We start from the raw sequence: 15,820 nt of genomic DNA, 5'->3' as shown, positions 1-15,820 counted from the left end.
CTGGGAGTGGGGGAGCCCATCTTCCCTTCCCCTATCCTCCTCCATTTTGAAGTCCGGTCATAGCTTCTGGAAGGATCCCTTTCTCTGCCTCTTGGCCTCCCAGAATAGCTCCACCTCTGGTGAACTGGGAACTGATTCCCAGGGACACCCCACCAGCTCCGCCAAGTCAGCCCGCAAGGACCTTGGCCAGGACTCAGCCTTCTCAGGTCCCCCATCACCACTTAAGGCATCCCTTTCGGGGGCTGATCGCCCCTCTCTCACAGGTGTGAGTGTCACCCCCCACCACGCTTTGGGCCCCTGTGGAAGGACCTGCTAGGAACCATTCTTGTGGAGGATTAGGCCACAGCCACCCCCACCAACCTGGACAAGCCTGGTGTATCTGCCGCCCCAGAACCCCAGGAAGCTGGAACACGCTCGGCCGGACCCCTGCAGAAGCTGGGGCATCGGAGCGGCGCCTTGCCGGGCCAGCAGCGCCCACAGCGAACCAGGCCAGAAGGCGACCTCTGCTTCCCGGCGGGGCCTCCCAGGGCACCTGCCCAAGGCCACCCAGCGCGGCGGCCCAGACAGCGCAGCGAGCCGGACCTCCCCGCCGTCGGTGGGGGCAGAGACCGCCCAGGGCCTTCCCACGGCTTGGCGGCGCGTCACCGCGGGGGCGAGGGGGCGCCGGGGCGCCCCGGGCTGCGGCGCAGGAAAGGGCCCTGGGAAAGGGCGGCGGCGGCGCCCCCGGGGCGGGGCCGGGGCGGGCCGGGGCGGGGCCGGACTGGGCCACTCAGCCCGGGACGCGGGGCCGAGACCCAGGCAGCCTGCGATCGCCATGAAGCGGCCCAGGGAGCCGAGCGGCTCGGACGGCGAGTCGGACGGACCCATCGACGTGGGCCGCGAGGGCGAGCTGAGGTAAGGCCCGGGTGCGGGACGGAGCGAGGGCCAACGGGGTGGGGAGCGCCCGGACCGGCTCAGCGAGCGCGCGGACCGGGCGGCAGGTGGGCGCAGAGGCAGGTGTGCGCGGTGGCCGCAGGGGCGCCGTGTGCGGGGTGTGCAGTTACAGAGCCAGTGCCTGGGTGGGGCCCTGCGCGCTCTCAGCCACTGAGGGTTTGGGATGCTGAGGTGGAGAGAGAGTTCAGCGCGGGGCTCTGATGGCCAGTTGGTGATCTTGGTTCTGTTGAAGTGCACGGGGGAGGACATGGGCGAGGAGTTTTCCCTGAAAAGGAAACCCTGGTCTGACTTGTTGACACCACACCCCCTGTCGAGAATCTGCTGGCTACGCAGAATAACCATGCTTTCCCAATTTTACCCTAGTTTGGGTGCAGTTTTCATGTAGTCCACAAAGTTTCAGGGGAAAGAAAATCTCTCCTCCTTTGAGCAAACTGGACTTTGGAATTAGGGTTTTGCTATGGAAGAAAATAATAGCTGACTTGCAAGGGGCCTAGACTCCAATTCCAGTGCTCTTCATATTGTGCCTCCCCTGCTGCCAGGGCCTTTCAGCCATTAGGAGGTATTCTGACCTGCTTCAAACCTGTAGAACTAACTGCACTAATATAGATCTGCTGCCTCCCAGCTCTGTGAACTCTCTAAGCTTCAGTTTTCTCATCTGTAAAATGGGCATAAATAATAGTATTGCCAAAATCAGATGAGATAATGTATGTATAGGGCTTGATGCATAGCAAATGCTTAGTGTCAGGCACACACCATGTGATACCCAGCAACCTGAAAGAGCTGCAGGGACTGACTGGGAGTCTGCAGGCCTGGGTCCCGGCCCCAAATCTGCAACCAACTCACCATGTGGCTGTTGGTTTCCCTGTCTTAGCCTGTTTTCTCATCAGTAAAATAAAAGAGGACAGGAGTAGGAGAGGGATACCTTGTCTCTCTCGGCTCATCCAAACCTGACTCTAGAATAAATTGGAGGTGAATCCAATTACTTCTTAGGGATGTTTTTGAGGGCATTTCATAATGTCAATGCTCTCCAGTTTCGTAAGGCTAGAAAAATGTCACCAAATGCCAATTATTTATAAACTGTTAATAGAGGTAGGGCAATAGATATGCCTCTTGCACCCTGTACATTAGGTTTTAGGGTGTAAAATATAATTCCTAGGCAACATATTAGCCTTTCTTAATTATGTAGTAGAAACTGCTATTTAGAGAAGCAATTCTTTGAGCCTGTGCCTACTAGGGGCAAGGGGAAAGCCCAGCACCACATGATGGTGTTGGAGAAGTGTCTCAAATTCAGTGTCATTGGGTCTTCATAGGTCAGGGGCACAAGATTAATGCCAGAGAGCTAGGCTGACCAGAGCTGGCTTCTGTCCTCCGCAAGTTCGTGGCCTGTTCAGTGACCTGCCAGGTCACACAAAGACCATGGACAGGATGGAAAGAGAGACAGACTGTGGGCTGTGAGGGCATCTAAGTGGAGAGAGGTCACTCACTACCGAAGATGGCAGGGAGGGCTTCTTGAAGGTGGTGACATCTGGGCCACTGCCCAAATGGAGGCATAAAGGGTCAGTGGGCAGTTTTTTTCCTATAAGTACAGCATTTTCTGTATGTACAGAGCCCGTTTTTAGAGACAGTTCTTAGAGGAGCGGCCCCCTCTGAGGAGAGAAAGCAGTTGGACATCTGGCAGGAGCTGACTTATAGATGCCTCTTTGTAGCACTCACCAAAGGGCCCTCCCCCCAGCAGACATCAATGCTTCAATTCAGGGAGCGCTGAGCGATGCCTGCTGTGGCCCAGACCCTGGGCTGGGCTTAGGGGGCCCAGATGTATCCTGCTCAGCCTCTGCCCTCAGGGAACTCCCAGGGAAGAAGAGCTTCATGTACAAAGACAGCCAGATAAACAGTGACAAGGGCCACAGGACTGGGGCAGCCAGCCTCGGGGGGCGGTCAGAGGCAGGGCGCAAATCCCCCCACTCAAAGACATAAGAGGAAAGAGCAGGGTGTGTTCCACCATCACTGTGGGCATCTGCCTGGTGGTGGGTTCCTGCCACATCTGAACGGAGCTCCCATCTGAACCTGGTCCCCTGATTCATGCTGGGTCCAGACTGAGAATACAGCCTCTCCCCTCTCCCTCTGCAAACATCTAAGGAGCACCTGTCATATGTCAGACACTGGATCAGAGTCTATGGGTCATTCGTACATGATTTAAGGCACATGGTGGCCTTTGAAGTCAGATAAACCTGAGTTTGAATTTCACCACCATTAACCAAGGTAAGTGACTTTACCTCTTTCTGAGCCTCAGTTTTCTCCCTTCCAAAATGAGAATGCTAGGCTGGGCTCAGTGGCTAATGCCTGTAATCCTAGCACTCTGGTAGGCCGAGGCAGGAGGATTGCTTGAGGTCAGGAGTTCCAGACCAGCCTGAGCAAGAGCGAGACCCCGTCTGTACTATAAGTAGAAAGAAATTAGGCAAACAACTAAAAATAGAAAAAAATTAGCCGGGCATGGTGGCACGTGCCTATAGTCCCAGCTACTTGGGAGGCTGAGGCAGGAGGATCACTTGAGCCCAGGAGTTTGAGGTTGCTGTGAGCTAGGCTGACTGCCACAGCACTCTAGACTGGGCAACACAGTGAGACTCTGTCACAAAAACAAAACAAAAAAACCCCCCAAAAAACCCCAAAATGAAATGCTAATACCTGCCTCACGGGAGGAGGCTCTGATGAAATAATGCACATAAAACACATAGCTCCCTGTTTGGGCACAAGGTAACTTCCAGTAAATGCTGCTGTCAAGGGGCTACCATTCAGCTGGGGGCACCATACGCATCAGACAGCGTATGGTGTCTAAAGAAGGGGCTGGAAATCTGAATACTGGACTTACCGGCATGATTCTTAACCTCTTTGTGTCTGTGTCACTCCACTATTATATAAGGATTATTTTTCTTAAATGTGAAATGGCCCAAATAATACTTAACTCACAGGACTGTTGTGCAATAAATGAGAGACAATTGGATGTGGAAGTGCTGTCTAGAACACAAAGTACTGGCTCTGAGATATCTGTGATGGGATGATGAACATGTGGCGTGCACTAGCAAGAGCACTGGGTTAAGAGCCAGTAGCCTTGGCTCTAGTTCTGGATTTTCCTCTGATTTGCTGTGTGGCCTGGGGAAGATCCCTTCCCCTCTCTGAGTTTCCTCATTTACAAATGCCCTCAGTGAGATCCCGTCATTCGGGACATTGTGATTCTGCCTTGGGTTGATGCAAAATGAATGGATGGAGTTGACTGCAAGGGTTCCAGGACGGGGTTCCCAAGGGGAGTCAGCACCGAGGGTGGTCAGGACCACCTGGAAAGCCACCCACCCACCCTCAGACCACCCCAGACTTCTGGCTAGGAGCCACTAGAGGTCCATGGAGCAGATCTTGATGTTGATGGTCAACATATCTTCTCTGGGTCCATGAAAATCTGCCTTATTTTCTTTCAGACTCCCAGATGAGAAGCTCCCACACCTCCTCCCACTGTCAGGGCCAGATCACAGGCTGGAAGGGAGCTCTGGCTGGGCTCTTGGGAGCTTTAAGGATAAGGGGACTGGAGGGCTATGCAGACAGACAGGAAGTAGGAATTAGAAGGGAAAAAATGCTCAGTGTGGAGCAAGAAGACATAGATGTTCTGCTCGCTTCACTCCTTAGCAGCTGTGTGGGCTGGGCAAGCTGCTTTAGCTCTCTGAGGCTCAGCATCCTCATCTGTGACATGGGGCTTTTGTAAGCTCAGAGGAGGGAATTATACCCATTGGTGCCAAGAAAACTGTAAAGTGAGGTTTGCCTGTGAAATACAGGGGAGGGGAGGTCAGAGAAAAACTGACCTGGGACTGGAAAGAGGGATGGCAGAGCTGCCTTGCCCTGAAATGGGTGCGTCAGCCTCCAACAGATGGTCCCAGAGGAGGGATCAGGCTGAGAGGCAGTGACGTGTGCAAGGCTAACCCAATACCCCAAGAGACGCTTTATCCAGCTGGGGGGGAACAAAGGCCGAGTTTCTTAGTGTACCTTGGCTCTTGGGGCTTGTCCCCAGTGAACCAGGGAGGCTTTGTAAACAAGCTGCCCTAAAGATCTCAGGATCTGGCCATCTGAGCCCTGGACCTCGCTTGCCGGTCTCTCCCTCCCAGGAGCTATTACAGGCCTCTCACTATTATAGTTCTGCTTGTCCAGATATTTCGGTGAGAGATATCCTTTTCCATATGTGGCTGGACAAAGCTAGGGCAGAGCAATAGGGTTTGACAAATGCTATCTGGTCTCTTCTGCAACCTTCTGTCTTTGAGCAGTTGATGAAAATGATCCAACCTCAAATGCCAAGGGTAGTCTCATGGGCTGGGATCCTTCTGGTAAGCTACGTATGCCTCGAATTCCACACGAAGCCTACGATAGAGATTTTATGGTGCTCACCTCTCTCTGTTCTTTAGTGATGCCAAACACAAGGGCAGGAGAAGGAAGCTCTACCATGAGTTCTGCCATGTTCCAAACACTTGCTGAGTACTGGGGCTACAGTAGTGAATGAAACAGACATGGTTCGTGGCTTCATGGAGTTTATGGATTTGATGGAGAGATAGACAATATGAAACAACAATCTGGTATAAATGCTGTGAATGCAGGATCCTAGGAGAGTGTTGAGCAGTGGGACGGGGGATACCAAGGAGGTGATATTTGAGTTGAGACCTGGAGGGTAGTAGGAGTTACTGTGCAAAGGGCTGGGGCTTGGGGCAGGGAGATGAGGTGGACCAGAGAACTCTCGGCTAGGGTACAGTATGTGCAACTGCAGGAAGGAGTTGGTGCATGCATAGGCTGGAGTATACAGAGCAAAAGAGTTGAGTCTAGGAGGTGACAAGGGCCAGCTGAGCCACTTCAAGGATGGTGGCCTTGATCCTAAAAGCACTGGGGAGTTTTACAAGATAAAATTTGTATTTTAAATGATCACTCCGCCTGCAGTGTGGAGAGAGGCTTATAAGGGGTAAAGAGGGTGCAAAGGGACCCAACAAGAGCCTCTTGCAGTCGTCCAGGTAAAAGGTGACAGTGACTTGGCACTGAGGCATGGTGGAGATAGATGCAGAGGACGAACATGAGATGTACTTTAGACATGGAATGGGCATGTTGTGATGAGGTGGGGGTGAGGAGGAGGAGGAATCAAAGAGGGCGTCAGGTTTCCATCTTGCAGAACTGGAAGCTGGGGAGCCTCTGCTCAGGTGGGGACACCACGGGGAGGAGGGGCAGGTGTGGGGTGAGCCTAGCTCATGGGTTCCTATTGCGGTGTGTGGCGGTTTGCCTTCTGAAACGGCAGGGGGGGGTCACTCTGTGGTTTGTTCATGCAGCGTCTCCCCATCGGAGCTGAGCCGAGTGTGGAGGGCTGGGGCCGGGCTGAGGGTGCCAGCACCGGCCCTACCACAGAAGCAGAGGCGTTTGTTGGCCTCTGAGTGATGCCTCAGCGGGTCTCGGCAAATCCTCACCATTCTAAGAGAGCTTCTGGAGCAGAAACGTTAAGAGGGTTAGCAGTCCGGCTGGAGATTATTTTCGTCAAAGTCTGGACAGGAAAAGCCCCAGGCTGAGCCTCTTCTCTGTAATGGGAGCTCCTGGGGTGTGAGCAAACATCCATCATTCAGCCCGGCTGCAGAGGGAAGGCCCGGGATGGGAGGGGAGGCCGAGGTTATGGGGGACGGGCCCTTCTGGGAGGCCAGGGCAGTGTCCCCGCGCATCATCGGAGAGGGGCCTGTGACCCAGATGCCGCCTCCCCCTCGCCCCCGGCCGCGCCGCGTGGGAGGAGGCGGCAGCTGCAGGCCGGGCCGAGGGCGGGCGGCGGCGCGCCCGGCCCGTGGGAAGCGGCGGCATCTGCTCTTTCCACGCTCGTTCCCAGCGGCTCCCTCTGAAACCCAACCCGCCCGGCCCGGCCCCGCCGCCGGCCCGTGCCCTCGCCCGCCCCGCCCCCGGGATCGGGTTGCAGCAGCCCGAGCGGTGCGTGGCTCCCGGTTCCCCGACGGCCGCCGCGAGGGGCGAAGCGCGAGGGGTGAGGCTGAGCCAGGCGGGCCGACAGCCCAGTAGCCCGGGCCGGGCCGCTCGGAGGGATTGGGGGGGCTTGGCCCGGGGAGAAATGAGCCCCCGGGGAGCAGCGGAGAGCGGGCGCCCCCTCCCACGCCCGCCCTGCGGCTCTTCCCAGCCCCGAGGTCAGCCCAGGCCAGGGAGACGGTCCCCCGGCTCTGAAAAACCGGCCTTTTTCTCTTCCTCTCCAGCCAGATGGCCAGGCCGCTGTCCACCCCCAGCCCTTCGCAGATGCAAGCCAGGAAGAAACGCAGAGGGGTGAGTGCCGGTAACAAAGGGTTGCCCGGAATCCCCTGCAGCCTGGCGCGGGGAACCCTGGTCAGAGACTTCACCCTGAAACTAACTGTCTGAGTTCAAATCCTGACTCTGCCAGTAGCTACCGGGGTGACTTGGGGCAAGCCCCTTAACCTCTCTGGGCCTTATTTCCTCATCTGAGTAACTGGAATAACGACAATGCCTCCCTTAAAGGGCTGTTTTGCAGATTGAGTTAGTGTAGCGTCCTGAACAATAGCTGACACACAATAGGCGGTTGGGATTGTTTGTTCCACCCTCCCCCTCTGCGCAATCTTCTGCCTCCTCCGTGAGGCCAGAACCTCCATCTCCTCTGAGTAATGCCCGGTGGGGGAGGCGCAGAAGAAGGCGGCTGTTGTCTGTCTTCCCCTGCCCCACCTAGCGGCCTCCCTTTCTCCCCCCCAGCCCCCCACCCCCCTGTGCTGCTGGACTTCTGCACTGGGAGTCCAGACACCTGGATCTGGCAGAGACCAGCCTGCCAGTGACCCATCATAAGCTCCCAGACAACCACTTCCTTCCAGCCCTCATTTTCTTTATCTGTAAAATGGGGTTATAATTTCTGCTGTGTCCCCCGTGTTCTGCTACCAGTATCTTGCGGGGAGAACGAGATAGTGTGAAAGCAAGGCCTCTGCAACTGGACAGAGCAACACCTGGGAGCCCTCAGACCTGCTCACCACCCAGCCACTGTCTGGGCAACCCTGGCCCAGCAGGGCCCTCCAGGGCCCACTCCAGCGCTGTGGCTGGTGTCGCCATTCTGATCGGCTGTGCCATGCTGCACCGCGGTTTGGCATTTTGAGTATCACTCCAACAGAGCAAAGCAAGGAAGCTGAGTTCTACTCCCAGCTCTGCCCTTCCTTGCTGCGTGACCTGGGCTTGAGCACCTCAGTCCTTCTCGGAGCTTTGGTTTCCTCCTCCATAAAGTGAGAATGGATTTATCGCCCTCACAGAAGTAGTGCGAGGGGAAGTGAGAGTCAGCGTGCATCAAGGCACATTGGACACCCTGGCGAAGCGCCTGCGAGTAACTTCTTGTCATTGTGTTTTAGATCATAGAGAAACGGCGCCGAGACCGCATCAACAGCAGCCTTTCTGAATTGCGACGCTTGGTCCCCACCGCCTTTGAGAAACAGGTGTGTGACATGCTGGTTGTGCTAGAGGAAATGCTGTGGGGGGAGGGAGGGGCAGAGTAGGCATCTCTTATCGATTGGTACTGGCTGTCTTCGGTGCTGTAATCAGTTATTGTCTGTCACTGGCCAGGGGATAAAGGGAATGGAAATGGAGCATCTCAGGTGTTGTGGTTTTTGTGTCCCATCATCCCACTGAATTGACTCCTCAAAATAATGCTGAAGGGTAGGGATTATTATGCCCATTGACAGGTAAGGAAACTGAAGCATGGATAGGGGGAGTAATGTATACCAGATCGCACAGCTAGTGCCCAGCACAGTGGAATTGGGGCACAGACTGTGCGATTCTAAAGCCCCCTATCCTCTCCACTAGTGACATTTCCAGAGCTATTAGAAAGTGGAACAGGCTACTCAGGGAGTGAGCACCCTGTTGTTGAACATGTTGGGGTGGGGGGACCACAGTGGGGAGTCAGACAGTTGAAGGAGACAGCCTCTAAGATCCTCGCCCTATGGGCCAAGGCACAGGTCACAGGGCATCTGCCTTCCCTTGTGCTAGTGAGAACAAGTCCATCATTCCACAGATGTTCGCTCAAACCTTCCCAGGACCAGCCATCAACTAGACCTGGGTCTGACCTCAAGGGACTCACATGAAGAGTCTGACACTCAGGTTTCACCTGGGCACACAGGTGATCCTGGAGGCTCAGGAAACACTTGCCAAGAGAGGGAAGAGCAGATGCTTTAGGGATGAGATGTTGAGCTAGATCTTGGGCATGCTCAGTCCAAGGCTGGATTCCCAGTAGAGCTGGTCTTCGAGGTCGATAGGTACACATGTGACATTCTGGTGATGGTGGTAGCCCTGGATGTAGACCAGGCCCTCTGGGGAGAGCAGCAGAGCGAGAAGTGAAGTGAGCCAGCACCCACTGGGGACACCACCATATTAAGGGACAGGCAGAGCAAGGGGCAAGGTGGAAGGAGAATCCATAAAAAGTGGTGTCATGGAGGTGACAGGAGGAGGGACTTGGGGAAGCATGGTCAGCAGCAGTACAGTGGACAGGTGGACTGAGAGGAGAACTGAAGAGAATCTTCTAGATTTGGAGATCTTGGCCAAAGCAGAAGCCCAATTGCAGGCAGTGGCAGAGTGGGAGGAAGGTGAGAAAACCGAGAAGGTCCAGCAACAGGGCCCAACTGGTGGCTTCACTCGTCTGTCTTCTGTACCCACAGGGCTCTTCCAAGCTGGAGAAAGCTGAGGTGTTGCAGATGACAGTGGATCACTTGAAAATGCTCCATGCCACTGGTGGGACAGGTACTGCTTCTCTTCTCTCTCAGGAGTCTTTCAAACGACAAATATTTAGAGGCTGGGCCCTGGGGTGTGGGGTGTACACTGGTGAGCAAAGCAGGCATGGTCTCTGCCCTCCCGGAGCGCAGTCTGTCCAGAGGCTGAAGCAGACCCCGGTGGCACGTTTGCAAAGCTCATCTCTTCTTCCAGCATCTTCCTCTCCACTTTCACTGTCTCCATCCATCCCAACCCTCCTCCACTCAGCTGCTTCCTGTCTCTGACCTCGCAGGGGGTTTCTTCTGTCACAGGCTGTTCGTACTGGTCCTATCCCCACCCCGGCCTTGTTAAGGATTCACCTGAATGAGCTGATTCTCACTGAACCCCAGTCTGTGACCCACCCGAACCCGGGGAGGAGCCTGGTATCCCCACCTACTGGTCTGGCCTTCCGGGCTGTTGCTGTGTGCTTGGCAGTGCTGGGGTGATAAGTCACACTCACAGCAAGTCTCGGGATTGTAGTATAGAATGCACATGTAACGCGTTCTGTTATTTTAGGCTAGGGCATTACAATAGAGTAATAAAACTGTGGCTTTAAAAAGACTTCCAGACAAACGGAAATTTTTTTTTTTTTTTTTTTTTTTTTTTTTTTTTTTTTGAGACAGAGTCTCACTTTGTTGTCCAAGCTAGAGTGAGTGCCGTGGCGTCAGCCTAGCTCACAGCAACCTCAAACTCCTGGGCTCAAGCGATCCTCCTGCCTCAGCCTCCCGAGTAGCTGGGACTACAGGCATGCGCCACCATGCCCGGCTAATTTTTTTATGTATATATATCAGTTGGCCAATTAATTTCTTTCTATTTATAGTAGAGACGGGGTCTCGCTCTTGCTCAGGCTGGTTTTGAACTCCTGACCTTGAGCAATCCGCCCGCCTCAGCCTCCCAAGAGCTAGGATTACAGGCGTGAGCCACAGCGCCCGGCCTAAACGGAAATTTTGTCTACACAGAGCTTTTCTGTGTGTTTAGTGATTTCACAATTGGCAAACCTTAAAAGCTCCACAGCCCTTGGCCACAAAGACCTAAGTCCCAAAGACCTAACTTCATACTCCAGAAGAGGACCATGGCATTTTAAGTGGCCCAGCCTGATGCTTCTCAGCCTCCACGCGCAGCAGTATCATCTGGGTGCAGGCAGAGTCGTGGCCCCTCCCCCTCCCTGAGATCCTAACGCAGTGGGTCTGGATCGAAGTTTAGGAGTCTGCACGTTTAACAAGCCCATCCACCCTGATGCAGGCAGTCCCTTTGGGGACTTCTGCCAAAGGAATGCACTGCTAACAGTGGAGACTTTTTTCTCTAATGAACTGGCATGGCAGATTCAAATTACATTTATGGTTATCCAATTAAAAGAAAATAATAACTAATATGTGGGCACCATTTTACAGTTTTCAAAATACTTTCACTTAATGCTATTTCATTCTATTCTCACTCACAAGAACCTGGAAGTTGAGGTGGTTGCCATCACCATTTTCTGGCTAAGGGTTAATGGGAAGACAGAACTATGGTTTATGGTGCAGGCTTTGGAATTGAATCCTGGCACGACTGTAATATTTACTAGCTTATGACCTTGGCAAATGATTTAACCTCTCGATTGCTTGGTTTCCTCATCTCTAAAATGGGAATAATGAGAGGGTTTTCATGAACATTAAATTAGATAATGCAATTAAGTGCTTAGTAAAAACTCAGCAATTGTTAGAAAAGAATAGCAAACGCAGAAAGGTGAAGGAATTTGCTTGAACTCACATGGCTAAGTATACGGCAGAGCCAGGTCACCTGCAAGTTGGCCTGACTCCAAACATAGTCTCTGGCCCAGCTGTCCCTCTGTGGGGGCCTCAGCCATGAACCAAGGACCAAATATTTGCTGCCATAGTCAGGAGGCCAGCGCTGGTTGGGGTTGTTCTGTCTTTGCCCAGAAGTTGGTTGAGAGAGGAACAGGTATGGAGAGTCAGGATGTGATACCAGCATGGGTATTCCTCATGAATTCCTCATTGTTCCTCAAAGAGAAGGTCCCTGACCTGATGGCAGCAGCTGAGGACCAGAGTGGGGTCTTGCTTTCCAGATTGCCTTTTGAGTGGAGGGACAAATTCAGATGCTAACAGGCACCAAGCCAGTAGTTTAAGTGATAGCTAACTTTTTCATTTATTGAGCATTTTCTATGCATTGTTGTATTTAATTTCACCCCCACAACTCCATGCAGCAGGTATTGTTGCATCCCCATTTTACAGGAAAGGAAATTGAGGCATAGAGAGATGAGGAGACTTCTCCATCCATAGTTAAGAGGCAGAGGGGATTTGAACCCAGTTCTGCTGGCCTCCAAAGACCTCATGTCTCACTGCTTCACTACCTCCAAGGGGCCTCCAGCTTTGATGGCTGCTGCCACCATGTGTCCACCTGACATCTGTCCCTGTTGGCAGGCTGGGTTCTTCTATACCGCCATGCGCACAGCCTTTTCATGCCTGGCAAATGTCTGCCTAAATGAAGTTATCTTGGCCACAGAGTTTCTTCTTTGCATTAATCATGAATTGTGATAAAACAATATTTTAGATTTTATAATGCTTCATAATTTAGTGAACTCTTTTGATCCTCACAGCCCACCACCCTCCATCCCAGGTAGAGATGTTTATTCCCACTTTGCAGATGGGAACACTGGGGCTTAGAGAGGCTAGATGATATGCCCAGGGTCACCCAAGGAGTGAGTGGGAGATGCAGGTCCAAAGCTCACACAGTCTGGCCCTGGGCTCCATGCTTCTCCCTGCCCCTGGCATGTCCTCATCGTGCCTCCCTTTGCAGGATTCTTTGATGCCCGAGCCCTGGCAGTTGACTTCCGGAGCATTGGTTTTCGGGAGTGCCTCACCGAGGTCATCAGGTACCTGGGGGTCCTGGAAGGACCCAGCAGCCGTGCAGACCCCGTCCGGATTCGCCTTCTCTCCCACCTCAACAGCTATGCAGCTGAGATGGAGCCTTCGCCCACACCCACCGGCCCCCTGGCCTTCCCTGCCTGGCCCTGGTCTTTCTTCCATAGCTGCCCGGGGCTGCCAGCCCTGAGCAGCCAGCTCGCCATCCTGGGAAGGGTGCCCGGCTCTGTCCTCCCTGGCGCCACCTCTCCCACTTACCCCATCCCAGCCCTCCGATCCACTCCCATTCGCAGAGCCACTGGCACCATCCTGACACCCCGGAGAAATTTGCTGGCCAGTCGAGGAGCATCTTCCGCCAGGAGGGCCCGCCCCCCAGAGAGGCCAGCCGCCCCTGTGCCCGTGGCTCCCAGCAGCAGGGCTGCCAGGAGCAGCCACCTCGCTCCCCTCCTGCAGTCTTCCTCCCCCACACCGCCTGGTGCTGTAGGGTCCACTGCTTATGTGGCTGTTCCCGCCACCAGCCCATCCCCCCCAGGGCCAGCTGGGAGGCCAGCAGGGGCCATGCTTTACCGCTCCTGGGTCTCCGAAATCACTGAAATTGGGGCTTTCTGAGCTGGCCCCCACCTGCACCCCCAGGAATGAGGAAGATTATTTTTCCAGGAGCTCTAAAAGCCCACTGCCTTTTCTCCTTTGCTTCGCGGACTGGCTCATAGGTGAAGGCACTGCACCAGCCACCAGAGGCCCCCTCCTCCTCTGGCCCTCTGCCTTCCTCACTGCTCACCCCAGCTCATCCACCCAGCTCTCCTGGACATGTTTTGATCTCAAAGGCTTGGTCCCATCTCTCACCTGCACAGATAAGTCCTGGAGCTGTGCCTGGACCCCCCTCTGGCCCAGGACACGTGGGGCAGTAGGCCTGAATCTTAGGTCTGGGAATGAAGCTTTAACCTAAAGAGTACCAGGGCCCGAGGCAGGCTGCTTCCCTGGAGGGGCAAGACCCCAGTCAGGAGTAATGACTGACCGGCTGCAGCCTTCCCAGGCTGAGGGCGTGGGACAGTGTCTGCCTCACTTCCTGCAGCAGGGGCCATGAAGAGGTCTCCTGGGGACCCTGTCTGCCCTGCCTACCTGCCTTTGGCCCACCCCATCGCATTGAACCACAGGACAGACTCGTTCTCCGCTACGGCCAGAGCCTGGAGATTGTGGGCTGAGTGGGGCCTGCTCCCACCCTCGTCCCAGACCCCCCTCCCCACAGCTGACTAACGGGTCCCTGCACACAACTGGCTGGACAAGCCTGCCTGGGAAGTTTCCAGGCAGCGGCAAAACCCTGTGACAGAGTGTTCTGACGCCAGACCTCGACAGCTCTTGCAGATCGGAGCCAGGGTTTAGCAATGGAGCACCCAGCTCCCTGCCTCCCGCAGTCACCGTGCTCCAGGCATCTGGTCCCTCCCGGCTGGGTGCGCAGTTTGGAGGGGTCGTGGCCCATGCAGTGGCGCCCAGAGAGGAATCCTCTTGGGATTTGGCACCAGACGTCTGTGCTGCCTGGTTTGCATCCAGCTCTCAGAGCCAGACTGCTCCAACAGCCAGGGGCTGTCGGGCTGGACAAAAATAGCCGTGAGGAGGGGCAAGAGGAAGGACGACTCAAGGCGGCTCAGCCCTTCAAGGTCACACAGGGGGTCGAGGGCCTGAGATCCTGTTCACCAGGGTTCCACACAGCTGGTGCTGCTCAGGGGCCATTTCATTACCCAGCTCCACCCTGGGCCACTTTCCTCTAATAGGAAACCAATGGCTCAGCGACCATTCCCAGCACAATAGCAGAGCCTGAACTGGCAGCCAGTGGAACCAGTGTTGCACTCCAGCTGACAGAATGCAGAAACACTTCTTCACTCGTTGGTAAATATCTCCTCCCCCCGAGGGGACTCTGAGTATCCCCCACCACCCACATGTCCCTGAGGACCCCCCAACATCTGGGTAATGCCTGACAGATCCAAGGCTAAGGGGTCCTCGAGCTGGCAATTCACTAGTGCTCATTCCCCGCTGGTTATTAAACACTGCAGATGTCAGCCCTGGGAAGATTGTCCCACCCCCTGCCTTTGATGGGACCACCCTCCCCAGAGGAGACTCAGTGGGCTCAAAAGTAGAGTTTGCAGAAACCCTGGGGATAAAGGGCCCTTTCAGAGAAGTGGGTAAGAGGGCCGAGATCATTTGGGTGACCCAGAAAGCTCTTTTGAAAATGCAGACTCCTCGAGGAGGGTTCAAGAGGTAAGTACTCCTTCCATTTTCAGTTGGATCAGATTGCTGTCCTCCCAGACGCATCTTAGGTGTGCAGCAGCGAGGAGAGAGGGCATCATTTCAGAGACTGGGTCATTGGCGGGGGTGCTCCTGAGGGAGAGGGAGGGCAGGACAGTCACACAGGCCCCCAGGAGTGGGGACGGGGACAGAGGAGGTGACAGAGGCAAAGACCAGCCTTACCTTTCTCACAGAGGGGCCCACTGGGGACAGGAAGAAGAACTGCTCCTCCTCCTCGTCTCGCACTGCTCTCTGGGTACAAGGGCCGTGCTGTAGCCCTGCAATGTGGCAACTTCCTAGCCCGAGAATCCAACGTTTTACTCCTAGTGGGACTGTGGGAACACACTTGCATGCTGCAAGTCTCAACTCCGAAAGAATCTGTTGACACCATTGAAATGAAGTGGGAATGGCCCGGCCCTTTCAGCATCTTAATTGATCTTGGGTTCATTGTCCCCAAGAGATTTTGGGGGAAACGTGACTGTATATTTGTTTCCATGGCCAAGGACTTGCATCTTCTGTTTCTATCCCCAAGCCTCCCTGGTACCCCCACTCCCACCCTGTTGCAGGGGTTGTTGTTGCAGACATCCAATAAAGATTTTTTAGTTCTTCTGGAAACCTCTGACAGATTCTAGTTCTTATATATGTCTGGAGTCCACCCAGTTCAGTCTGAACCCACAGCTACCCTGGTCTGGCCACATCCCCTGCCCCAGATCTGCCCTGGCCTCCAGAAGTTCTCTCTTGCTTTGTCAATCAGTTCTCAGCAGCACCAGGGAGACCTTGAAACCTGCTGATCATATCATATCAACTCTGGTTTAAAACCCCGACTCTGTTACCCTGTTATTTGAAAGATACAGTCCAAGCTCTTCTTCTTTTGGTCCCAACCTCACTTGTAGCCTCATTTCTCGGCCAGTCCCAAACTCGCTCCGTGCTTCTGCCACCTTCATTTCCTCAACATTCCA

General features: G+C 54.5%; 1 protein-coding gene across 2 annotated transcripts; it reads left to right on the top strand.

Moving 5' to 3' along the window:
- The first annotated feature begins 743 nt into the window (after positions 1-743).
- On the top strand, positions 744-15,476 carry HEYL (hes related family bHLH transcription factor with YRPW motif like). 2 transcript variants are annotated; one of them, XR_001157794.2, is made up of 6 exons: positions 744-894; positions 7,188-7,254; positions 8,331-8,414; positions 9,630-9,711; positions 12,517-14,465; positions 15,056-15,476. XR_001157794.2 is itself a non-coding variant. In XM_012779850.2 (5 exons), the coding sequence occupies exons 1-5, from the start codon at positions 815-817 to the stop codon at positions 13,188-13,190; spliced, it is 987 nt and encodes a 328-aa protein (XP_012635304.2). In that variant the 5' UTR covers positions 744-814; the 3' UTR covers positions 13,191-15,476. The 2 variants fall into 2 exon arrangements, 1 of the variants encoding a protein (XP_012635304.2); XM_012779850.2 differs by having other exon boundaries at positions 12,517-15,476.
- The last annotated feature ends 344 nt before the right edge of the window (positions 15,477-15,820 follow it).

Source organism: Microcebus murinus, chromosome 2 (genome assembly GCF_040939455.1).
Source record: "Microcebus murinus isolate Inina chromosome 2, M.murinus_Inina_mat1.0, whole genome shotgun sequence".
Lineage (NCBI taxonomy): Eukaryota > Metazoa > Chordata > Mammalia > Primates > Cheirogaleidae > Microcebus > Microcebus murinus.
The sequence above is the reverse complement of the archived record's forward strand: the minus strand, read 5'-3'. Positions and strand labels throughout refer to the sequence as shown.

Excerpts from the sequence above, each read along its gene's own strand:
- HEYL (XM_012779850.2), top strand. The coding sequence starts at position 815 with ATGAAGCGGCCCAGGGAGCCGAGCGGCTCGGACGGCGAGTCGGACGGA. Across the intron at positions 7,255-8,330 it reads CCAGGAAGAAACGCAGAGGG|ATCATAGAGAAACGGCGCCG; the intron begins GTGAGTGCCGGT and ends ATTGTGTTTTAG. Across the intron at positions 8,415-9,629 it reads CCACCGCCTTTGAGAAACAG|GGCTCTTCCAAGCTGGAGAA; the intron begins GTGTGTGACATG and ends CTGTACCCACAG.